Source organism: Rhinolophus sinicus, linkage group LG02, assembly GCF_036562045.2.
Source record: "Rhinolophus sinicus isolate RSC01 linkage group LG02, ASM3656204v1, whole genome shotgun sequence".
NCBI lineage: Eukaryota > Metazoa > Chordata > Mammalia > Chiroptera > Rhinolophidae > Rhinolophus > Rhinolophus sinicus.
This window is the reverse complement of record NC_133752.1, coordinates 199,278,211-199,302,266: the sequence shown is the minus strand read 5'-3', so window position 1 is coordinate 199,302,266 and position 24,056 is coordinate 199,278,211. Positions and strand designations below refer to the sequence as shown.

The 24,056-nt window shown below is 59.8% G+C and overlaps 1 protein-coding gene across 4 annotated transcripts in view; it reads right to left on the bottom strand.

Moving 5' to 3' along the window:
• The window catches only part of TAFA5 (TAFA chemokine like family member 5), a 170,557-nt gene extending 146,526 nt beyond the window's left edge, over positions 1–24,031 (bottom strand). For 2 of the 4 annotated variants that reach the window (XM_074326599.1, XM_074326598.1), the window contains exon 1: positions 23,141–23,450. In XM_074326599.1, coding sequence (XP_074182700.1) covers positions 23,141–23,435 — 295 coding nt within the window. In that variant the 5' untranslated portion in view covers positions 23,436–23,450. Of the gene's footprint in view, positions 1–23,140; positions 23,451–23,740 lie in introns of those variants that run through there. The other 2 variants (XM_074326600.1, XM_074326601.1) reach the window with 2 other exon arrangements.
• Between the last annotated feature and the right edge of the window lie 25 nt (positions 24,032–24,056).

Sequence of the window (24,056 nt, the reverse complement as noted above, 5' to 3'; positions counted from 1 at the left end):
CAAGTCTGCCCCATGGGATCCCCTGGACAGGCTGGGCATGGACTGGCATGGAGCCCCTGCCCCCCCAAATGCTGTTGTCCAACTACAGAGGACAAGTGGGTCCCAGACCAGCCAACAGGCACAGGGTGTGGCCCAGCTAAGGCCCCCTGTCCTGGCCCTGCCCGCAGCACAGCCTCTGAGAGCCATGAGGCCGCGGCCACCTCCTGGATACACTGCTGCCCAGGACAACTGTCCCTCCATGACCTGTGTCGGGTCCAGGGTCAACCAGGCCCTGGGAAGTTCAGAGGACGAGACAGAGACCGCGAGCCGGAACCCTGTTCTCTGGGTGAACTGTGGCCGAGGGGCTGAAGCTGACCCCAGGCTGCCTGGTCCAGTCCCTGGCTGCCGTCTTCTAAGACCTGCCCGCTCCTGGTCTCCTACTGGGAGGAACTGACACACAACACCGACTGGCACAGCTCCTGGTTCCCCAAGGGAGCTTCATCGCCCATTGCCCGGGCCCAGGACAGGCTGGACACGAGGCGGGTCCAGCAGATCCACGGCTGCTTGGAGCCGCGAAGACACTCCCTGCCTCACCAGGCCCCTCCCGGGTCTCACTGCTCAAAGCCCTTCCTTGGGCTGACTGGCTGATGACTCCTGAACTCCACCAGCCCACCCACATTGAGGGGACACAGAACCCACGCTGGACGTCCATGCAGGACCAATATGACTGCCAGGACGCCCTCCTGCTCTTTGCACGTCTCAGCGTCTCACTTTTGCTGGGACTTAAAAGGAAGGAGTGACAGTCCCAGGCAGAGGAAGACTCTGGGTTGAGCCTGGGAAAGCTCCCCTCGCCCGGCGTGGCTGGGACTCAAGCCCCACCAGGTCCACACTCACCCTGTAAGCATTTCAGCAAATGCAGAATGAGCGTGGGGTTGCACCAGCCACAGCCCAGGCTGTCGGGCGCCGATGGCCGCATGAGGGGAACAGAATCCAAGACGACGTAGGGGTGGAGCCAGCTCACAGTGGTGTGGAGAGGAAGGCTGCCCGCAGGTGTGGACCTGCCCCGGGGTGAGGACTCCGTGTGTCCACTGCCCAGCATGTGGCAGGGTGAGCGGGACGGGACCAGATGGCCCAGGAGCCTGGACAGGAGGCACTGGGCTGGCTGGCAGAGGCTGAGTCGTGGACTCATCAGGGGGGGTCAGAACATCAGTGCAGAGTGACTGCTTGTGGCAGCCCCGTCCCAGGCCTGCCTGGCTGAGAGGGAAGCAGACGTCTGCTGGGGGTCCCAGAGGTGGCTGCCATTGCTCATCCCCCTATTTCTTGTCTAGACAGAGACAGAGGTTCCCTGTGGCTGAGAGGGCACCAGCTCACCAAACGGGGCAGTGGACATGGAAGGTGGGCATCCTGGGTGACACCAGCCCGCCCTGCGCCAGCTCTGGCTGCCCACCTCCCAGCCTCTTTGTGGGAAAAGAATAAACTGTTGACACCAGAGTCACTCAGCTGGCCCCTTCCTCGCAGATAACGCCATTCCCAAGGAACACACAACAACAGGGGTGTGACAGGTGCCATCCCCTTGTGCGTGCTCTACCCTGAACTCCTGGCTGGCAGCCAGAGCTCCATTTCTGGGACAGTTTCGCCCCAGATGGACCTCCAGTGCCCTCTGCAGCCACGAGCCCCCCACCCCAGGGCTCCGATGCCAGATGAGGGAACGGCTGACGCCACCCAGAAGTGAGCCGGATGCTTTAATGACAAATCCAATGCAGACAGGGTGATTCCAAGTGGCAGTGCTGCCTTGTCCTGACCACCCTTCATGCCCAACGGGTCGGGCCGCCTGCAGCCCCACTCCCTCCTCTGGGCACCGCTGGCCGGCCTGCAGCCCTGACACTCCACATTTGAAATAAACACCATTTGTCGCAGACAGGACGCCCGCCCTGGGATCAGCGCTGTAGAATCTCTTTGTTTTTATCCCCAGCCTAATGATGACTAATGCCTGGGTGATTATCTTGCGCTTTTCTTGTGTGGCACGGGAACAAACAATGCCATTAGCGTCGCAGATCAGGGGAGAAAGGGGAGAGCGACGGAGGAAGGAGAGCCTGGAGCGTCTGCACACTTACCCCTGGGTCTGTGGGACAGGATCCGAAGCTTCTATTCCTCACTGTTGGATGTTACAAAATAAAATAAAAGCGAATGGGGAGCAGAGCTCCCCGGAAGCACCAACAGGATGTTTTAAAAGTGCCCAGATGTGTGCATTTAAGAGCAACATCCTCCTGGGTCAATAAAGCCGGTGGACGGTGACAAGTCGACACTTGGTGAAATGGGCCAGAGGAAACCCAGTCGCAGCCCCGCGTTCCACACCCGGGCCCTGGATTGCCACAGCCGCGGGGGGAGGAATTCACCAGGCAATTAATTTCCAAGGCAAACGCCGTCCACACCCAAGTTCCCCCTACAAATATACGTCTTTTTCAAACATAAGCGTGCTGCAGCCCACCCACGGGGCTCTTCCAGCCTTTGGCACTGGCGTGGCAGCTGGTGGCTCATGTCATGGGCAGGGCCATGACCTGCTGGGTCCTGCTCTTCTCTGCCCTTCTCTGTGTCCATCACAGACCCAGCCAAGCCCCAGCCTGGGACCTTTGTGGCCCTGGCCTGGGGAACGCACTGAAGCCCAGGGTCTGTCCGATGGAACCTTCCAGACTCAGGGCCACTACAGTCTCCTTCAAGCTGTGTCCTGCCCACCTCTCTCTCCCCGGTGCTGTGTCTACCTGCAGCCTCCACACCTGCAGTCACTCAGCCCTGGCTGAAAACCGTGCGACAACTGAAAGGGGCTGCTCTCTTCTCGTTCCCCAGATGGAGCCCAGGGTGGTGCCACAGTCTGGGAGGTCAGTATGTCAGTATGGCCCACGGCCCCCTCCTACGCGGAACCTCAGAAGCAGCAGTACCCTCAGCAAGCCCAGGTCACAGGTCCCCCGCAGACCGGATGACGTGTTGACACTTTCCAGACCACATCGGGGAACCTGCCACTCCCCTGAGTCCCCAGAGCCCAGCGTCTGTGCCCAGCCTCCCGTTGCTCTGCGCCCTGGGAGTCAAGCCCCTCTGTGAGCATCAGACCACTCACTGCCTCTCCCGGTGAGCCCACAGCCCCGACAATGCGAGAGGGTCTGGCCCGTCTCCCTAGAGACACACACGCCGCTCACCTGGGCCCACTTCAAACACGCCTCCTTGCAACGTGCGTCTTATCTGCAGAGCCAGGCTGCCGGTGGTCAGTCCACCACCCAGAGCAGAAGCTGTGGCTGCTGACGTGGCCCTTCCCCATCTCCAGCCCCACCATGTTCCCACGTGGAATGGGGGCTCGGAGAGGAGCTGACTGGCTGTGGCTGTGGCAGGAGGGGATGCAGGTGGTGAGTCAGGAAAAGGAAGGACGGATGAGGTAAGCCTGGGGCTGGGCACGGTCGGCGAGCCGCACAGATGTCAGCTCCTGGCACCCCCAGGGCCACCCAGGCGTAGTGCCTTCACTTCCAGGGTGGCCATTACAAAGTGCCACACGCTGCGTGGCTTGCATAGCAGAAGGGGACACTCTCACAGCCTGGAACCAGACGTCCAAGGTCAAGGTGTGGGGAGGGCGGGTTCCTCCTGAGCCCGTGAGGACACTGCCCCAGGCCCCTCTCCCAGCCTCTCGTGTTTGCTGGCCATCCTTGGCTTCCCTCGGCTTGTAGAGGGGTCTCATTGGTGCCCTGTGTCCTTGGTGCATCCGTCTCCCCGTCTTATAAGGACCCAGTCAGTGGATTAGGGCCCCCCTACTCCAGCACAACCTCACCTTAACTATCTCTACAAAGACCCCATCTCCAAATAGGTCGTGTTCTGAGGCCCCATGTGGACATGACTTTAGCCCAGTACGGTGTTACCACCATTACCCCTGTTTCCGTGGGGAGACATACACAGAGAGGCTGGGTAAATGATCCAAGGTTGCACAGCTGCTATGTGATCGAACCAAGACTAGAGTTGGGCGAGAGCCTTGGAGCCCAGCTCTTGTCACTTCCCGCTTTGGGAAAGGTCTGTAGGAGGCTCAGCTGCTCAGGCCACCTCCGTGGCAGAAAGGGTGACAGAGGCTCTGGGAGGGTGCAGCTTGCCTGCGGGCACCCGTGTTTGGGCCGAGCTGCTCCTGGGACCTGGGTCTCACGCCTGCCTCCCCTGGGACCGCTCGGTCCTCAGAGCAGAGGCTACTTCACAGACACTCCGAGCTGCACCACCCCTGCTACATGATTGCATAATGACTAGATTAGGGTATTAGGCACTGGAGTTATTAAAAGTGAAAGATCCTCCAAGAGAAGGTGAGGGATTCTTGAGCCTCCGTCTCCTACAAATATGTAATGAAATTTAAATTGAATCTGGTTTAAAATCATTTACCTTTTGACATCATGTATCAGTACACTAAGCATCGGCTGAGAAAGCAAATAACCTTTCAAGCAGAATGAAAAATTACTCTGTCTCTTTTGATTTCATGTTAATTTTCAAATTTAAACGACCCCAGAACTCTCTGCTTGGGGGGAGCCCCTGCAGCCTGTTGATGCAGGAGGTGGGTTCATCCCCGCAGCCCTCCTGGCCAGCACTGCGGTCTCAGGCCCTCCATCCCAAGCCCTGGATGGTTCCTGGGGGATCAGTCACTGGACACCTCATCATGCTGGGCCCCCCATCGCTCCTGGGGGTTCAGACACAGCCTCCGAGCCCATAAAAACGGCTTCTAGGTTAGGAGGTGACAGCACTGTCGCCTCTCAGAGTGACTGTCTGTCTGGCTGTGGAGACACTGGGCAGAGCCCCCGTTAGTGGTACAGGGTCCTTTAGCGAACGTTTTCTTCTGGGGGGGGGTTCCTTAGTTTTCTCATCTGTAAACTGGCCAAATGGCCCAGCCCAGTGGACTTCGGGAGGACTCCAGGCGCCACTGCCAGAGTTCCAGCTGGGCAAGACGGGGACTCCAGGTGCCACTGGCTGGGCCTCATGGAGAAAGTAAGGTGCCTGTTGGGCAGGAGGGGTCCCTGGGCCATTCTGCCCACAACCAGGCATCCTCGCCAGGACACATGTCCCCGTGAGGTCACAGGTGGCGATGACGACGACAGGGATGGATGGTGATAGTGGCCGGGCAGTCCTTCGGGTGGGAGGTGCCCTGAGCCCATGACTCACCTGCATTAACACACTGAGGCCACCTAACGCCTCGGGGTAAGCGCCCCGCTGCGCCCCACCCCCCGTCAACAGGCCAGTGACCCTGAGCCGAGAGGCCGAGCAGCGCACTGGGTCCCGGCCACCACACGTCCAGCGGAGAACTGGACCAGCTTCAGTGAGTCCGCGACATGTGGTCCCAGACATTAGTCTCCCTTTTTTTCCCATCAGCTCTCAGAGGCTGCAACTCTCTCACTTTGGCCGTGTCGGCAAGGGGCAAGCTCAGTGGGGACCCCCGGCCGGCCCTCAGCGCTGGGCACAGGCCTGCTGCTCCCAACAATCAGGACACCCCGTAACGGTCTGAGGCAGAACCTTTGATTCTCTGCAAGCCTTGCATGAGGATTTCTGTGACGTGTCCCCCGTGCCTGCATGCCCACTCAGCCGGGCAGGACGTGGACTCCAGGTGCCACTTTAGCCACCCCAGCAGGTGCAGAGACCGGGCTCTGCTGTGCGGACCCCGGGCACTGATTAGCATGGGGTCCCATGAAGCAGGCTTAGCCAGCCCTCGCCCAGCAGACTCGGCGGCATTACTGCCCCATTTCACAGGTGAGAGAACCGAGCCTCAGGAAGCTGAGTCTGTGCCTGGGCCTCCCAGCAGAGGGAGCATCGGGTCTCAGATCCAAGTCCTGTGTCCATCCCCAGGGTCACCCCAGCTTCCCGGGTTCTGCAGGACAGAACGGCAACGGCGCACTGACCGTGAACTAGAGGCCCCCCGGGAACAGGCAGGATGCTGTGTTGGCCGGGGAGGTCTTCCCTGAATCCTGCCCAATGGCTGGCGGCACTTGCCCAGCCCCTTATGACAGTGGCCAGCGTCCAGGGGAGATGTGGGGCCCAGGCCCCTTTCGAAGCCTGCTGCTACTTCTTAATTAGCCAAATAAACAAAGGCGCTTTTCATGAGGACGGTCCCGTGCTGTCACATGTGAGCATTACTGGGCTGGAAAACACAGTGGGCTTTTCCAGGATCTCATCCCCACGGTGCCTGCCCAGAGAAGGCAGGCCAGGGAAGAAAGAATGGGAGTCAGGAGGAGAAAGAAGGAGGCCAGCCTGGTCCCGCCCCACGCGCTGACCACGGCCCAGGGCCCCGGCCAGGCAGGCCAGCCCTTCGGCTTCACTGCTGCTCCTGGACAAAGGGACATGGTGTCCAGGCAGCAGGACAGGCAGTGGCAGCCCAGCCCAGGGCCTGCTGCTCTCCAGCGAGTGGCTGCTTCTCCCTGGGGCTCAATGCAAGCCCTGCAAGGAACAGGCCTCCAGAGTCAGGCCCAGGGGCAGAAGCCCCAGATGTCCACGTGCTGACACACCAGCCACCAGCATTCCAGGCAGAACCGCAGCACGAGCCCCAGGGTCCACGCTGGGTGGGAGCTGGCTCCCGGTGAGGCAGCGGGCACTTTCCCGCAGTCCCCATGGCCTTTGCCCACCGCGCACACCGGGCACAGCCCCAGCAAGGGGTCTGCACACTGCCTGGGGAGGCAGGCCAGCATGGGCCTGGCCAGGGATGCAGCCACTGTCCCCCAGAAAGCGCTGGCCTCCAGTGGAGGCCATCGAGGGTGAGGTATCCTTGAGGGGCCACCTCTGCTTTTGAGCCCAATGACCCCGGGGAGACAAGGACAAAACAGGTCAACAGAAGCTCTCAGGGACCCCCAGCAGTTCAGTCCTACCCTGCAGAGCTAATCACATCGCCAGGAGAGGCCATCTGACCGAGTCCCTGGCTCCCGCCGAGAGCTGGGGTTCCTTCAGCTGCGATTGCCACCCAACAGTGGAGACGTCTGCACGGAATGTACCGCTCTCTTGAATTGCACCAAAACCAAGCGTCCCAGAGGTTTCGGTGACGGGAGACTAGGAACAGCGAGAAGTCAGCGGTGCAGCGGGGAGCTGGGCTGAGATCCCCAAGAAGGGGATTAGGAAAAGCCATTAGTACGCAGTTACAGAATTCATCTCCACGAGCATATGCTGTCCCACCTAATTTTGATCAACTTAAATGTAAAAACATCTCCGCGCCTCCACTTGGGTTTTACCGCCATCTGGTTTAATTAGTCCTCGGGTAGCAGCCACCAAGTTAATGGGGACACAGCCGAGCCCATTGCAGAGCGGCTGCCGCACCGAGTCTCAGCAAGGATGCCTGTCCCCAACACACTGACGGACAGGGCGTGAGGCTGGGGGCTGGCGGGATGGCTGGCGGGCTTGCCCTGGGCAGGCGGGGTCTCTGTGCTCAGACCCCAGAAGGAAGGACACTGCCCACAATGACTGATGGTGACCTCAGGGGCCCTGGTGGGGTGGGGGGACAGGAAGAGCCCACAGAAACCCCACAAGCCCCCGTGGAGCCTGGGCACCTCCTGCTTACGGTGAAGGTCATCTCTTCCTTCCGGTTCTGGGTGCTAGCGCTTCACGAAGGGTGGGTGTGCAGCTGGGAGGCCTGCAGCAGGTCCACCTTTAAGCCTCTGCGGTTTCACCCTAAGAATGGATATAGCAGTGCCGCCCTGCGTGGTTTGGGAGGCTAGAGGTGATGTGTCAAGGTGCCACCACAGCTAGAGTGACGCTGGGAGCCAACAGCCCTGTGAGTGCTGCCTCAACGTTCTGAGAGGAGTCCTGGTGCACAAACATCGCCGCACACCAAGTGGACTTTCCCTTTTTGCCTTGTCAGCCGAGGAGCTCAGAGGTGAGTCCTGTGCTCAACTCCTAGAGCCTAGGCTGGTGATTCTCAACCAGGATGAATCACCTGGCTGACGATGGGGAGGGGACTGACCCAGCACAGAGGCCACCTGGGGAGAGCCACAGGGCTCAAGAGGATGGGCCATGTCCCTGGGAAGGGAGCGGTTAGCTGTCCCCGGGACTCCAGCAAACACCTAAGGGACGAGCGCTCGCTGCCACGGCATGTCATATTGCTCTGCTGACACAGGAGAACGCTCACCCCACGAGACACCCAGAGAGAGCCCACACTGAAAGGTCACAGCAAAGGCATACCGACTACCGAAGTTACACCCGTAAGAGGCAACAGGTGCCCCAAGAAGTTATTAATCATTTGACGAGACCTGGGGATTGTAATACAAAAATAATCAGTTGGCCTTGTCACCGAAGTGTGATGCCAAGAACACGTCATCCAAGTCCCCAGTGCCCACAGCCACCTCTCCTGACTTACTGTTGTTACATTAATCGAGAGGAAAGTCTGCAGTCTGGAGCCTCGGAGGCGCACGTGCTCATTCTGTTCTGGACACTCAGAGACACGGGCCGTGCTAAGCCACCCGGTAGGAGCCCTGCTGGCCGGCTGCGGGGCAAAGGGGCTTGTCCCCGGGGGAGCACCAGGTCCCACTCAGTATCAGCAAGTGCGTCTTATAAAATTGAAATTGAGAAGCGGCTTTTCTGCAGAGTTGGGAGGACAGGCCTCCTGGTGCAAACACAGGGCCCCAGGAAGGACGTCCCTTTAAGGTACCGTGTCAGGCACCAGAGAGAATGGTACGTGCTCACCTGCCCGGGGAAGCTCTAGGCAGCTGACTCAGTTTGCTCAGCAGGAGCCTGGGAGGCCAGCTGCCTGGGTGGGGCTCCTCCAGACGCCAGGCTGGTCACTTCCCTGCCCGCAAGTGGGGGCAGCTCCCTCACTCCTGTCCCTCATGAAACACAAGCGCCCGGGGGCACGATGTGGCTAAGGTGGAGATGGCCCGTTTGGGCACCATGCACAGCACAGGCGAGGGCAGCTGCTGAGCAGCTCACCCTCCAGGACCCTGCCCCGCTGCCCTGCCCCCAGGGGCTCTGCACTTCTGCTTCCCAGAGGAGCACAGAGCAGAGTGGAGCTGTGTGCTTTAGGGTCCCGGCCAACCCTGAAATTGCTTGGTGTCACCCGACGAGCATATCTGCACAGCAGCTGACAGCAGTGCCCGTGGGAGCCAGCACGTACCTGGTGCACCCCTCCACTCATGTCAGGGCAGAGCGGTACCAAACGAGGGACTTCTGCAGACAACTAAACTGCTTTCTGTAAGTCCCGAGGGCTTCTCAGCATTGGCAGGGGTCTGTAATGCAGTGCAGTGCCCAGACCTCAGCCTGCTCAGGTGGAGTTGGGCAACGGCAGGGTCGTCCGTCTCAGTGTCCATGCTTGTCACCCTCTGCCCACTCGGAGGCCTCAGGCCACAGGTCAGCAGGGTGCAGAGCAGGGTGGCATTGCTGTCCTCTGGGAGCCATGGCACAGTGGGGGGACCCGGGGGGGCTTCCTGGAGGAGGAGGCCTGCCCCAATTCACAGGGGCCTGAGCAAGACTCAATGATATGGCTGGTTCCCCTCCCCAGACACAGTACAGCTGTTCACAGTGGAGTCCCACCCTTCATTTCCTATCAGATCTGAATTCTATTAGTGCCGAATGAAGGTTTGTTCTTACATTTAATCCTAAAACTATAATCACTCATGGCAGTTTGGTTTTCAAAAATAGCAACTTCTGAACTTGGGTAAAACGTGAACAGTGCCACCCGGCCCACAGGTGCACCCAGATGCCCACTGGGCGGCCAGCACGTCCCTGCCCAGGCAGCCTGTCGTCGAGCCCCAGCCCCGGTCCAGCTGGGCCCTCACTGCTCTCCGGGCAATACCCTGGGCAAGTGCCCCCCGTCTCGTAGCCTCAGTTTCCCCTTCTGTGAGGCTACAGGTTCACAATGCCCACTGTGCAGGCTTCTTTGAGCTGCAGCCACAACCTGGACCCCGTGGCCTTGACCCAATGGTCACCGTGTCAGAGACAATCAGGGGGCACGTGCTCAGGGCTCCCAGCACACTAGCACCCTCCTCACCTTAGGGCTCGACACACACGCTCATCCCTGGACACACGGCCGCTCCAGACCCCTCTTTGTACACAGGAAACAGGTGGTGGATGGGGCTGGGGCTGAGCTCCCCACACGGGGCCCCTCCCGACACCTGGAGCAGGGCCAGCGTCCCCTCAGTTCTGGCTGCGACCGCCTCATGCCCTTCCATGCCCTTCCCACAGGTCCCCGGCTTTTCCTCCCAGCCCTGGGCTTCCTGCATGCCCTCCATCATGTCCCCAACGGGGACCAGCCACCTCTGCATGTTTCCCATCACCCACCTCTAGGACAACATCCATGCCGCCTTTGAGAGCCTACCAGGCACCTATCCTCTGAACTGATGGCGTACCGGGAAAGCCCAGAGAGTCCACTGGTCGGACAGGGAGATTACAGACTAGTGAACACATTCCAGAAAATTCCTCAGGCCCATTCCTTCAAAGGACTCAAGGGCTTGGTTGGTGGCACTGGCCCCGGCTTGGGTATTGACCCAATGCTGAAGGTACTTCCTTCTCGTCAGCACCGGCAGGGCAGCACGGGGCAGCCTGGTTTTACAGGTGAGGCCCAGCTAGCAGGTGACCTGCTCAGGGACACCTGCTAAGCAGCGGTGTGGGGACCCAGCCAGCTCCTCCTCTTCTGTCCTCAGCCTCTGGGGGTCGCCGAGTATGCAACTCTTGGCCTGAGAAGACCCTCCAACGTGGACACACGTGCTTTCTGAGCAGAACGGAACGGGGCAAACACAGAGTCAGTCTGGGCTACAGGTAGGACCAGAAGACACGGAAAGGCCACAAGGACCCCTGCAGTGAGTGGACTGGGACGTGGAGAAAGGCCCTTCTCCCAACCAGGGGGGAAACACCTGCTATGGCTTCTCTTCAAAGTCAGGGTCAACAAGGGGGGCACCTGTGTCCACACAACCCCTAGTCAGCAAAATCCACATAGACGCTCATGTACCCACATGTAAACGACTGACAGCAGGAGTCGAGCTGGGGACCACTTCCTCAGCACCTGCTCTTTGCACGCTCTGACCGAGCACACCTGGGAGACACGAATGGAGAAACTAGGTCCGCGCCTCAGAGCCTCAGCGCCCTGTAAGAAAGCAGCACCCCCACAGGGTGGAGACAGAGGACGGAGGCCCCGCCTTCCCCCTTGAGCACAGGTAGCAGGACCTGGGCGTGGGGCCTGCTGACACGCAGGGAAGCTCCATAAATGCTGGGCCAACAGACCTCGAGTCCACAGCCCGCGAAGCCTTGAGAGGGCTGCACGGCCCCTGGCCAGCAGGCGCTTCCCTGGGCTACAGGTGAGCCCATGGGCTGTCTACACCACGCCCACCTGCGTCACACCTGAGAAGTCTGACAGGCAAAGGTTCTGGTTACACACAGCACAGAGCTGCAACCGCCTGGCGTCACCAGCTCTGCCGGCTCCAGGTCGGGGCTGCGCTGGGCGTCTGCAGTGACAGGCAACTGGCCAGCCCGAGGGCCACTCTAGCCCAGGGCAGACCCCCATGCAGGTTCCGTCCAGGGTGACACACTTCTGCTCCGTGGTGCTGAATCTTGCTCATCTGTTTCTCAGAAGCTCCCCGCCCCATCACTGGGGTCAAACCCAGGCGTGACGTGACAGCGGAAGAAGGTCCCAGGCCTCCACATGGCTTGCCTGAAGCCGGGGCCCTTCAAGCACGCTCACTGCCCACACCTCCAGGTCATGGTGGGTGGTTGATGTGCTGAGTGGACAGACCCGTCTCTGGGTGCCCCGGCCACTTCCCAGGGTATAACAGAAACCATTGGACCACTTGAGAGAGTGACGGCCGCTGGGCGTCTTTCACAATCTCCGTGACGACAGCATCAGTAATGCCGTTCGTGCGTCACGTCCACAGGCACCTGTGCTTTGGAGCTGGAGGCGGCCTGTGCCACCGGCTGCTGTGTGGGCTTTGCATTAGGAACCCCGAGACGAAGATGAAAGCAAGACCAGAGCGAACGCTGACCTCCTTCAGCAAATGCCGTTCTATTTACAGTGTACTTAACATCCATTTTGATTAAAGCGCAGTCTTTTTACAGAGGCGCGTGGCTTGTCATGTGACAGTGGCCCATGTCACACTGGAGAGGCCGCTGGCTGCCCACTTCCAATGTCCCAGATGCTCTGGTGACATGCTTTGCTCTTTTCTTTGATTGAGGAGCTCACGTCTCACAGGGTGGGGTTCAGAAACCTTTGCAAGTTCATCAACCCACTCTCTCCAGGCTGGGTCTGGAGGACTTTGCACAGAATCTATGTGGTTTGGGAGGCCCAGGAAAGCAGGGCAAAGACCTCTGCCCGGGGGGCAGGATGTGGAGGTCCCCACACACCTGGCACGATGCAGTGCACCCATACCTTGGTCTCAGTCACCCAGGTGGACCTCCAGCATGCAACCCCCGTTCTCAGGATGACTGTCCCCCTGCCAGGGGAGACCAAGCACTTGCTCAGGAAGCCCGACTCCCTTGGCAGGCGTGCGGGGAGCAGAGCACCTCACCAGCTGCAAGCATGGTGAGTTCAGGTGACTTGCTGGGTCCTCCAACCCCCTGCACAGGGACCGCCTCTGTCTCCCACACAGCTTACCCCAGAGTCGGCCGGGCTCCCCAAAATGAGCCCGTGAAGGAAAGAGACAAGTGGAGTATGTGGCCACACTCTGCAGCCTCAGCCGTGCAGCAGCCGAAGCACATAAATTATGGTCGATTAATTAACAGGAATCCTATACAACCCATTAATGGCGTTCGGCTATATTTGGGACGCGCCTTCAGGTAATGGAATGCTACAGGAGGAAATTAATTTAAAAATAGAGCCAATGTGTTTTTTCGAAAGAGAGGCTATTCAGATGAGTCCAGCCGCATCTGACAGTTTCTGAGGTGCTGGCATTTTAGCTACTAAAATATCATAACCTGAAAGCGCTCTGCAGAACAGTCCAATCTACCCCAAAATGAAGCGCCAAGGCTTCAGGCCATGGGCGGGTGCCAAAATGACGTTCCTCAACAAGTAATGAACCAAATATACGTCAGACCTCGAAAAGACAGCAAGCGTGTTTCTCTCCCAGCGTCATTCGGTATCTGCGGACCGAGACCATGGACCCTCGTGCAGCTCCAAGCCCACCGGTGTTGCATCAGGTCCACTGGACCTGGAAGACCCCCGCCCCTCCCTGTCATCTCATTATCCGAGGGATTTTACAAGTGAGTGGGTAAACTCGTAAACTCAGAGATGGCCCTCCACGTAACTGTGGTTTGGAGTTTCCTTGACAGCAGGTGAGCCCCTAGTGCAGAGGTGAGGAGAAGCTGGCCTGTCACAGCTGTCCGCAAGGATGCCGGCAGAACCACCCTGACGGCCTGACATTCAGGACCTGACGACAAAGCAGGCGGGACAGCTCAGGGCCCCGGTTACCCACCCTCATCACGCAGGACTCCATTCTGCCCGTCCTCTCAGAAAACCATTCCGGCTGTTCTGGGGGGCCAGGGCTCACCGCTGAGGGAAGGAGCTATGCCCTGAAGAGGCCCACGTGGGGGACAGCAGCCCAAAGGTGACATGACAACAAGGGACTGCAGTAGCACTGGAGCACGGCCTCCGTGGCTGAGCCCACCATCCTGGGGGTACAGAGAGCAAAGAGGAGCCCAGCCATCCCCCAGCTCACACTGAGGCTCCAGGGCAGGGAAAGGGGGCCCTCTTGGGTGGCCTGGCCCTGTTGCCCTAGTCAGGCCACATCATCCCCGCCCAGGACACCACTCAGACCGTGTGGCTGGACCTTCTGGACTGTTCGCCTGCCCATTGTGGGCCCAGTGGCCGCCCTGTTAGGTTTCCCAGGTCAGGAGGGAGAGGGCCTGCTTTACACGGTGAGTATTTGTACCTCTGATGTGCACCCACGGCCCCAGCCACGGCCCCTGTGCCTGGGAACCTCTGCTCTGGACAGACGAGGCTGGACCACGAGGGCGTCCAGGCAGTGACAGTCGGCTCCATTCCAGCAGCATCTGCTGAGCACGCCCAACTGCCACGTCTTGTATCAAGGGTGGTGGGCTGAGCGCAGGTGCAGACAAACGCACAACACCTGCCAGGTAAACGGGCTGGGACTTCTCACGGCTGTGCTAGGAGCCAGGCCCGAGCTCACAGGAGGCCGTGAGCATGGGCCTGGGGCCGAAGGGCCCTCTCTAGTCAATCCACAGCATGTCACCATTCCAGAATCTAGCCGTCCTGCGGGCAGGGGGCGGCCCACCAGGATGGAGGCACAGCAACCCGGACAGGGGGCTGCAGGCTGGCAGGCGGCCTGTGTGACACAGAGTGACAGCCCAAGAAATCAATCACTCTGACTATCTGCAGGGTGGGTGTGACTGAGAGGGGCTGGCAAGCAATGCAGGGCCAGAAGCCCGGGAGGGCCTGCCTGGCTGGTCTGGAACCAGGGGAGCCTTGGGCAGTGGTGATGGGTCAGACACAGTGTCACCTAAGGAAGGGGCCTTTGGCAGCAGTGGCGTGGGACGGTGTGGCCGGACCTCTGGGCTGTTCCCCCGCCAGGACCCCAAGCATGGGCCTCCATTTTCATTTGCATCTTTCAAGGTAAGCAGCGGGCCCAGCAGACACCCCTTGGGCAGACTGGCCGGGCCTGGGCCCACCCTCCGCATTCCGCCAGCCCTGACTGTGCGGCGGGCGCCCCGAGGTGGCTGTGGCATGGTGCACGGTCAGCCAGGGAAGACTGCAGGGAGCTGGGTTGGAACCCAGTTCCCGACTATTACTCAAGCTAGATCCCCAACGACACACTTCCAATTAGCAACGTCCTTACAGGCACTGCCGCTACGTCTACACTGTCAGCGAGTGATTTCACAGGGCTCACTCTCCAAGCCAGTCAGGGCAGACGTGGGCACAGCCGCAACCCTCGGGAGCCCCTGCTCACACGGGTGGTGCCCGCCCAAGGAGGCCACACGCTGTGTGCTCTGGGACCCTGGTCCTCGGGTCTGCCGAGCTCATTTGGCACCAGGCGACCTGAGTGACCAGTCCCTGCCTGAAAGCACGAGGTGTTTCTCCAGTGGTTTCAACTTCATCGTCTGCACTACAGGGAAATCCACTGGCCCTTGAGCCCATGAACTGAGTAGAAAGAAACGTCCCTGTGCCTGGTGTCGCACGGCAGGGGAGGGGCTCAGGCCCAGGCAGGCCTGTGCTGTGGCGCGTGGTGCCAGGATTACAGACCCACAAAACTAAGGTCCGCGCTTGTCCTCACACCATGAGCACCTCAACGTCAGGTGGGGAGACTGAGGCCCAAAAGGGAAGGCAAAGGATGCATTTCCGTGGCATGTGTACACGTGTGCCTGCACAAAACACAGACACGGCATGAAAGGATGGGCAGTGGAGGCAGCCGGCACAGGGAGGGAGACCCCAGCTCCGTGTCCAATCCGAGCCCCGCTCCAGGCAAGTCATTTCCAGCCTCCGTCTGCAAAGGAAGCCACCAGCCACAGCCGTGCATCCAACCTCGCTGGTTGGGAACTAACCGGGAAGGAAAATCACGGCCCAACCTCCCTCTCCTTACCCAGGACTGCAGACAAGGGGGTTGGCTGAGCACACGCAGAGTCTGAAGGTGAAAAGCAGGGCTGGGTCTGGGGCTGCAGGGAGACTGCAGGCTGTATGCACGTGCGCCAAGGGACTTCTCCGTGCCCACCCCATGGATGTGAGGACCAGGGAGGGAAGGTCTATTTTCACCCTAAAAAAGGGGAGGAAGATGGGCGGGAAGATGACGCAGGAAACACTGAAGTGAGACTCACAGGAGGGCGGGCGGGAGGTGGGAGGTGGGAGGTGGGAGGTGGGCCCGTGGGGGCGGTGGGAGGTCACCCGTGTGGGAGGAGGCCCCAGGGGGAAGGTGGTTTCTGGGAGCCAACGGGACAAAACCAGGCTTCCACGAGGCCAGTAGCATCCTGGCACAGAGTGGGTCTGAGCCCACTCTCCCTGCAGAGAGCCCAGTGACAGGCTGGTGGGAGCAGACTGGACCAGAAAGGGAACCACAGAGCTCCATCAGGGGGTATGTAGCCGACTCTGGCTCCCCACACACACCCAAAGACTGAAATAAAGGCAGCTTCTAGGCTAAGGGAAGCTGCCAGAAGAACTTTCTGGAGAGAAAGGCACTTATGACATTTGTTCCAATGGGCTCTAGACAGAACTCTCCAAAATCCTGCCTAGGGACTGGAGTACCTCTAGCAAAGGCAAGCGTAATTAACAAGCGGGTAGATGGTGGGAAGGGTGAAGGGGGTCCTCTGTCACCGTGGGATCGGGGACGTTTGATTACAACTAAATAGCTTTATCACCATCGGCAATGCAGTTACGTGTGAGACATGGGAAAATGAAGACAGAGAAGAGGCTGCAAGCCACTTGAGAACCTGGCACGGGTTCCACGCTCTGGGAAGCAGAGGTGTGTGGAAGTGTGCAGACACCTTCCTCGCCCAGCAGACAGCCTTTCCAGCAGCCCAGGCTGTCGGGGAGCGGGGAAGGGCGGGGAGCGTGTCAGGCCAGGAGGAGGAGTCAGGCCAGGACACTGTGCCCACGGGGGGAGGTGTCTGGGGCTATGTCCCCTCCCCGCACTGGCCATTCAGCCGCAGAAATGCCGTGGGGTTGTCACTGCACCGGCTCTGAGCCCCAGGCCCAGGGTCTTCATTCTACAAACCAGGAACACCCGTGCAAGTGGAGACTGGGCATCCACAGACTAAAGCAAGGGTCCCAACGGTGGTGGTGGGGGGTGGCGATTCTGCCCCCAGGGCGCGCGCGCACACGCACACGCGCACACACGCGCACACACACACACACACACACACACACACAGCAAGGTCTGGAGACACCCTTGGTTGTCACGCTAGTGGAGTGGGTGGAGCTCTGGGATGCTGCCCCATACCCCACACAATACCCACGATGGCCCCTCCCCAGAGGGACGTGGCCCAAATGTCACAGCGCTGAGGGGCGCAGCCGAGCAGAGGGGCGGCAGAAGAAAGCAAGCGCGCAGGAAGAATAAGCCTGGCGGAGGGTCGGAGCCGGAGCCACGAGACCGAGGTGAGGCTCATGGACCGTCTGAAGTCCTGCCAGGGATCCTTTATAATCAGGGAGCATTTCACTGGGATTCCACACCTTCTTCTGTTCTTTTCTTTTTAATCAGACAGCGTTAGAACCAGATTGATCCTAGGGGATCCTGCAACTCCATTTTTCACAGGACATCTTTCCAGTCCCACCCCCACCCCTTTACCCCACACCCAGACCGTTGGCCCCGCCCCCAGTCGTGTGGCCCCACCCCTAGCCTTTGGGCCCCGCCCCCAGGCCCTGAGCCCCACCCTTAGTCTGTAGTTGTCACCTCTATACCTTCAGCCCCAGCCCTGTCACAGTTCACTGTGGTGGGTGCCAGGCTCATGAGTGTCTGGTCAGAGAAGCTGGCATTCAATCCCCTTGGAGCAATAAGCCACGTCCTGGAGAAGCTCAGCCTAAAACAGAGGCAGGAAGTGCCCGCTGACAGGTCCAGATGGACGCAGACGGCGGTGGGGAGGGAGATGAGGCGGGGGTGCCGGGGGGGCTTCCTGGAGGAGGGGTTCTCTAACTGGGCGGCAGCCCCAGGACCAGCCCAGCTCACGCTTCCCTTCCTGCGTTGGGCGGCACTATGGAGGGGCCCTGCTAGGCCGCGGAACAGCGCAGTGAGACACGGCGGGTGTGCGGCAAGAACGCGCGCTCGCCATGTGCCTACGACCGGACGCCCCATGACCCAGGCCTCGGGCTGGACTCTGCGGTGCCAGGACGGACGGATGCAGAGTCCTAGGAGGGCAGGAAAGGTCCCTGAGCGACATGAGCAGGGGTGACAGTGAGACGCGGGGTGGGGAGGGCTAGTGCAGGGCTTCCATCCTTAGGGGAGCCATGGTGGGGGCCGGGGGCCAGCCTGGAGGCAGAGGGACCACCGAGAATGATGCGAATGTGTCAGGAGGGCCAGGGGCCTGGTGAAAGCCAGGAAGGGAGAACGAAGGTCCCAGACATGGAAAGGGTATTCCGCCCCAGACGCTGGGCTTGGCTGCCACCTGCCACTCTTGGGAGTTACCTGCCAGTCTGAGGTTGGGACGGCTGCAACCAGAGAGAGCAAAGAACCCATCAGAACAGCGTGCCTGGCCCAGGCCGGCAGCCCCTCCTCACTGCCTTTGCTTTGTGCTGACCCACCCAGACCCCCAACGAGCATGTAAGTCCCGATGGCCGCCACCTTGCCCATCTCTCTATGACTCATATGACTAAGCTGGAAGCCAGATCTCCTGCCTCACTCAGATGTCTGGGGCCGTCCCTCCAACATACCTGCCTCAGATATGCCAGAGGAGCCAGGTCCCCACGTGGGACCCTACCGAGGCCAGGCCCTCCATGGGGAGGCTGACCCCACAGCAGGCTACCTGCCAGGGATGGGGAGGCAGGAGCTCTAGGTGATGAGTGAGGCCTCTCCAGGGAGACTCACAGTGTGGCCTGCCCCGCCATTCTCGAGGACAGTGCTGGCTCGTGAAGCTGGAGCTGGGCCTCCTACAAGCCAGGGGCCCAGGGGATTCCGGAGCAGTCCCACTTGCCTAGTTGGAGACAGAAGTTATTCTACACTCGACAACTGCCAGCCATTTTAATAAGTAAGTAAACATTACAGAGCCTCGGGGAGCCCCCACCCCACTCACTGGGGTGACAGAGAGATGAGAAAAGTCCCAGATCCTCTGCCAGCTGCTCGGCTGGCTCTGGAAAGCCAGGCCCCACAGACAGCTCACGCTGCCAGCCCGTGCAAGCTCTGGGCCCAGCTCTGGAAACGGTGTGGAGAGAGGAGCAGGCGGGTGCTGGACCAGCAAGCGGGTTCATGGGTTCATGGCCTCCAGGCCAGCCCCCGGGGCCCTCACAGAAGCCACAGGAGCACCGGGGCAGCCCTGGCACCCCGATCTCCAGCTCAGGGCCCTGTATGCAAGGCAGCATTTATAAAGGGACGCCACAGACTCCACCAGCCCGTGGGCCGTGCAGGCCCTGAGACCAGCCATGACAACGCCCAAACAAGCAGGAACGAGCAGGTCTCCGAGCCCTTCCCTCTCGGCAGCTCTTCCTCCCACGTCTGGTCCCCCAGCACAGGGGACAGCCTGAGTCGGGTCCTCCTTGTCAATCTCTTCCGTATCGCTTAGGCTGTCACCCATGGTGCTCTGGGTGACAGGTGGCATTCTGTAGAGGTCATTAACTCCAGAGTACCACATTTCAATGCAAAAAAACGAGCCCTTCTAAATGGGCACAGCTGTGAAGCTATATAAAGAAATGGGGATTCGGCGGCTCTGCTTTTTTTCCCTTTTCTAGAGCCACATTATCATAACGTTTCCCATAATTATGCCCATAAAAGTCACCTGAAAATACTTCAAGCCACAAAAGTTGGTCTGCGCATTTCATCCCGGGCTATGCAGTCCTGAGACGGGATTCCAGGGCCGCACGCAGCGGAGCGCCATGCAGCAAGCTGAGCCTTCCACACAGATGGCTTTCCGGACGCACTGTGCTGCGGCCTCACTGGCAGGAGTGAGGTGCCAGGGAGAATCGTGGAGCGGCATGGACCCTCCTGACAGTGTCTGCGGGGGAAGGGTACGGAATGGCACTGGGGAGCGGAGAGTGGCACGCAGTCCGCCTGCCTGGCCGTCACCCAGAGCTGTCATCAAGAGGGACACTGCTCTGGACCCTCCAGATCCTTCCCCCAGGGGTCTCCGCCCCAGAGATGCTTCCAGGGGCAAAGCCACCTCTACCTTGCTGACCCTTGGGCATGGAGTCAACTCATAGGAACCCCACAAACAGAGGTAACATGTCTTTATGTGGCTGAAAGACACAAGCAACACATTTCTCATGCCACAAATTCATCAAATAAAAACAGTAGGAGAAAAAAAAATTAAAAAGATGAGAAATCAACTTCTGAATGGCATCACTTCATTAAGCCTCCAGTATTTTCAATTTCACCTCTCTGAGAACCCCAGAAATAAAATTTGAACAGCAGGAAAGTGGCATATTCTAATCTCTCCTAAATATGCAATAAATTGTGTTTATAAAGGAAATACGACATCAGAGAGCCTACGCTCGGTTAGTATTCTAATGGATTAAAACAATTTTGAAGTTGTTTGTAATTTCTCCATAGTTGCCGCCGAGGACATGAGATTTTACTTAAAGATACAATTCAATTCTGATGGGATTTATCAGAAAAAAAATCCGTGTCAGAAACAGTCACACTGCCTCTCCCCACATGGATCCCTGGTACTTTAACTTACAGACTCTCCTCCCCCCACAGCCACGCCAGGGACGTCTATCCACCCAGCTGTCCCAAACAGCGGACATGCAATCTGTGCTAAAGCACCGTGTCTCCATGTTTGAATTAAATACTGCGTATGCGTGTCAAAGTCAAGGCTTCGTGTCGTAAGGCATTCACCAGTTCATCATTTCCCCGTTATCAGAGCCAGTCTGTTGAGCCAGGGTGGAAAGACCCCAGCACACAGTCAAACCGCTCCATCTGGGAAGCACGTCCAGGTCCACCTCTCTGCTCCAGATATGCGAAGGGAGGACGATTTAAATCAGCCCTTTCTAGGCCACAACGACAGAGGTTCCCCCCAGACCAGAAGGAAGGGGTTTCCCCTTTCTCACTCATGGTCCGTGCTCTGGGCCCCAAGTCAAGTCTTCACTGTGTCCAGCCCGTCTGTCAACGGGAGGTACACAGAGATGGAATATGCATCTTAAAGAAAGCCATCCAGCCCACATCCCCTTCCTCCTGCTTTTCCTGGCAATTCTTCCCCAACAGGAGAAAATGACAAGGCTGTGTCACTATAGCAACTAACCTAATTGGGGCCTGCAGGTCTTTCTCCAGCCAGAGGGTGGAGCCCATCGCCTTAAACACGGATCTGAGCAGGCTGCAAAGAAGGAAGGTCTTTCACTGGGCCTAGCACAGAACACCCTGGCACTGAAAACCAGGCCAGGAAATAATCCTCTTTTCTTCCAGCACCACCAGGAAGTGAACACCTTACGTGTTGCCGAGACAGGCACAGATTTAATAGGGAGGAAAACTGAATCGTGCATGAGACTTAGCACTTTCCCTAATTAGCTGGATAGGAACATATCTGCTCCATAGCACAAAAACATTTGGGGTAATAGAAATCCTGACTGATACAAAAACAATTTACAAACAAGGATGCTAACTACCCTTCTTCATCCCAGATCTATCGGAAAAGAGAGCGGAAATCACGGGAACTGTTTCGGCTACGTTTTACTTGCTTTGTCAGTTCTAAAATAAATAAATAAATAAAAAGTTGGGTTTTTTTGCCTCCAGGGCTGCTGTGCCAAGCTATAAATTGTTATTATGTCTATTTTGTATTTTAGTGAAATGTTTTAATTTCTCCAAGTGCATGTCTGGGACCGTTATCTTAGTGTCGATTACTCCATGTGTGGGTATGGAGACAGCCATGAAAGTCTGGTGAACCGAATCTTGTTGTTAGTGGTTTTTGCTGGTCTGGATGAGGGTGTGAGCAAACGTCCTAATCCTGGAGGAAAACCTGTTTCCAGGATTCCAGGGAGACTTCCCAAAGGCAGGCTGAGTGGGACACGGATCTCAGGTTCCACAGCTCATCTGAGCAGCTGCTCTCTGACACCTGGCTTGCAACAGGCACCAGTCCTGGGAGGTTTCAGTGTCAGGATGAGCACAGGCGATGCCTCCTTGGGTTCAGGTGGCGGCTGTGGCAGTGGCGCGTGGAGTAGGCAGACTTGTACACACTGTGAAGGTGGGAACGGGAGGCCCCGGCTGGCTGGCGCGCTGGGGGTGTGAAGTGTTGAAGCCACAGGGCGGGGGTGTCGTGTACTTGACGATTATCAGCTGCTCTTTTCCCCACCTGGAGGGCTGCCTCAAGGCCAGCCTGCCGTTGAGGGTTCTCCCATTCGCCCCAAGGACGCTGTGGCCAGAGTCGGCCAGGGAGGGCGCCAGGGGCTCAGAGCGCTACAGTCCCTTCCCCCAAACACTGCTGAATGAGCCCCTCTCCCGTGATGCCACCAGAAAGTGCGTTCAAATGGCACCTCCTCGGTGCGGCGGGAGTTTATCTGCCATTAACCCTTTCCACATCAGCAAGAAAGCCCAGCCCATCTCGGCTCCGACCTGTGAATGCTGCGCGCGGGCCCCAATGGCCTCGGGAGCCCAGGAGCCGGTGCAAACGCCTGTCAACCCCCAGATCCGCTCTCAGCATTGAGCCTGGAAGCGCGTTCCCAGGGGCGCGCCCTGAGCACCTCGGGTGGTGGTGAAGCCTGGGCAGCCGGGGTGACGACCCAGCTGGGAACCTCCCGTTCCAAGGCCCCTACCAGCGCGGTGTCCAGCAGTCGCCAACAATTGTAAGGAAATGCACGACCCGGCTGGAACAAGTAGGACAATTCCCGCCCTGGGCACCGGGCTTCCCTCGCGATTCCGGTGGGCTGGGCTGTCCCAGGACTAGGGCGACGGCGCCGCGGCTCCGGGCGGGCTCCGGGCTCCGCTGCAATTTCATTTGGGAGACAGAAGACTTGGACTGGGAGCGAGGAGGCCCCAGTCTGCGAGGTGGTGGCTGCGGAGCAAGGCTTGGCTCTGGCCTCTCTTATCATTATTATTTTTTTAAAGAATCCATATTTTTCCATCACCTTCCGCGCCCCTGGCAATTCTCCATGACAGGTGTTCGCAGGCACCCGTCCTTCCCTTCCGCTGTGATGGGAAAGGACCAGGAGCCTGTGCCCGGCGGCCAGCCTGGGAGTGGAGCAGCCCGCGCCATCCAGGTTGGAGCCTGGACCCCGAGGACTCCCCACCCACCCCCAGCAGCTGCCGATCTGTGACCGGAGCACTCACTGACCACCCAACCCCACCCCAGTCCCAAGGCTGTGCCCGGGAACTCTGACCACCCCACATTCTCCCACACCACAGCCGGTACCCAGGGCACAGCCCACCCCCACTCACCCCAGCCGACCTCCAAGCCTGTTCCTGATCTGCTAGTACCCCACACCCACCCCCGCGCGCAGCCTGAGTCCCCGGCGCTCACAGCAAGCCCGCACCACCCCAGCCCCGAGCCCGCAGCCCCGCGCCAGATTCTCTGGGTTGCCGGCTCAGGTCCTCGGACGCGACTCGCGAAATGCCCGCGGTGGTGGTGGACCCTTTCCAGGAACCCCACCCCTCACTTCTCCTTTTTAAGAAAGCTCCTGCACCTTGCTTCCCAGGAAGGCAGAAGCTCCAGCCCCGCGTCTGAGCCCAAGCCCGCTCCTGCCTGAGGCGCCGCGCTCCGGGCTCGGCCTCCGCGTTTCCCCCTCGTCCCCGGCGGGAGTGTCGCCAGCGGAACGTTCTGGACAGGGCGCTTCGCTGACAACCCCAGCAGTGTTGCCCGCCCGCCTCGGACCTGCCGCCGCCCCCGGAGCGCGCGGCTGGGCCGGGAAGTCGCCGACTGGGCTTAGCTCGCCAGCCAGGGCCGGGAGCGGCGGCAGCGCGCTGGGCAGCCGCGGGCATCGCAGCTCAGGGACGCGCCGCGCCACCCGGGGCCTGGCACACGGGCCCTTCCCCGGAGTCGGGGGATGGAGACCCGGACAGCTGCGCCCGCCTCCGAAGTACCCGAGAGCCGAGAGGCCGGGAGGACCCTCACCGCCCCGGCCCAGCGGAGGACCGGCCGGAATCTGGGGGACCGCGCGCTCCGAGCTCGCAACTCCGCGCGGACTCCGGGCGGCCGGCCGGGAGCCCGCCGGGGCCGGGGCTGGGGCTGGGGCCGGGGGCCGGGGCCGAAGGGCCGTGTGGGGGCCCGGCCGCGCGGTACTCACTGCAGTAGGCGATGAGCAGGCTGGCCAGGATCATGAACGCCCAAAAAGTTGAGGACATGCTGGGCAGGGCGGTCGCATCTTGCCGGCTGCTGGTCCTGGGCGATGGCGCCATTGAAGCCGCGGCGCCCGCGCGGGGGGCAGCAGCGCCTCTCAGCAGCCGGCCCTGCCCGCGCCCCCGCGCCGGCCTCCACGTGCGGGCCCCGCGCGCGCCATCCTCCGCCGCCGCCGCCGCCGCTGCCGCGCCCGGGCTCCGGCCCAATGCGCCCCGCGCCGGCCCGCCCGCGCCGCTCCCGCGCCCGCGCCCGCGCCCGCCGAG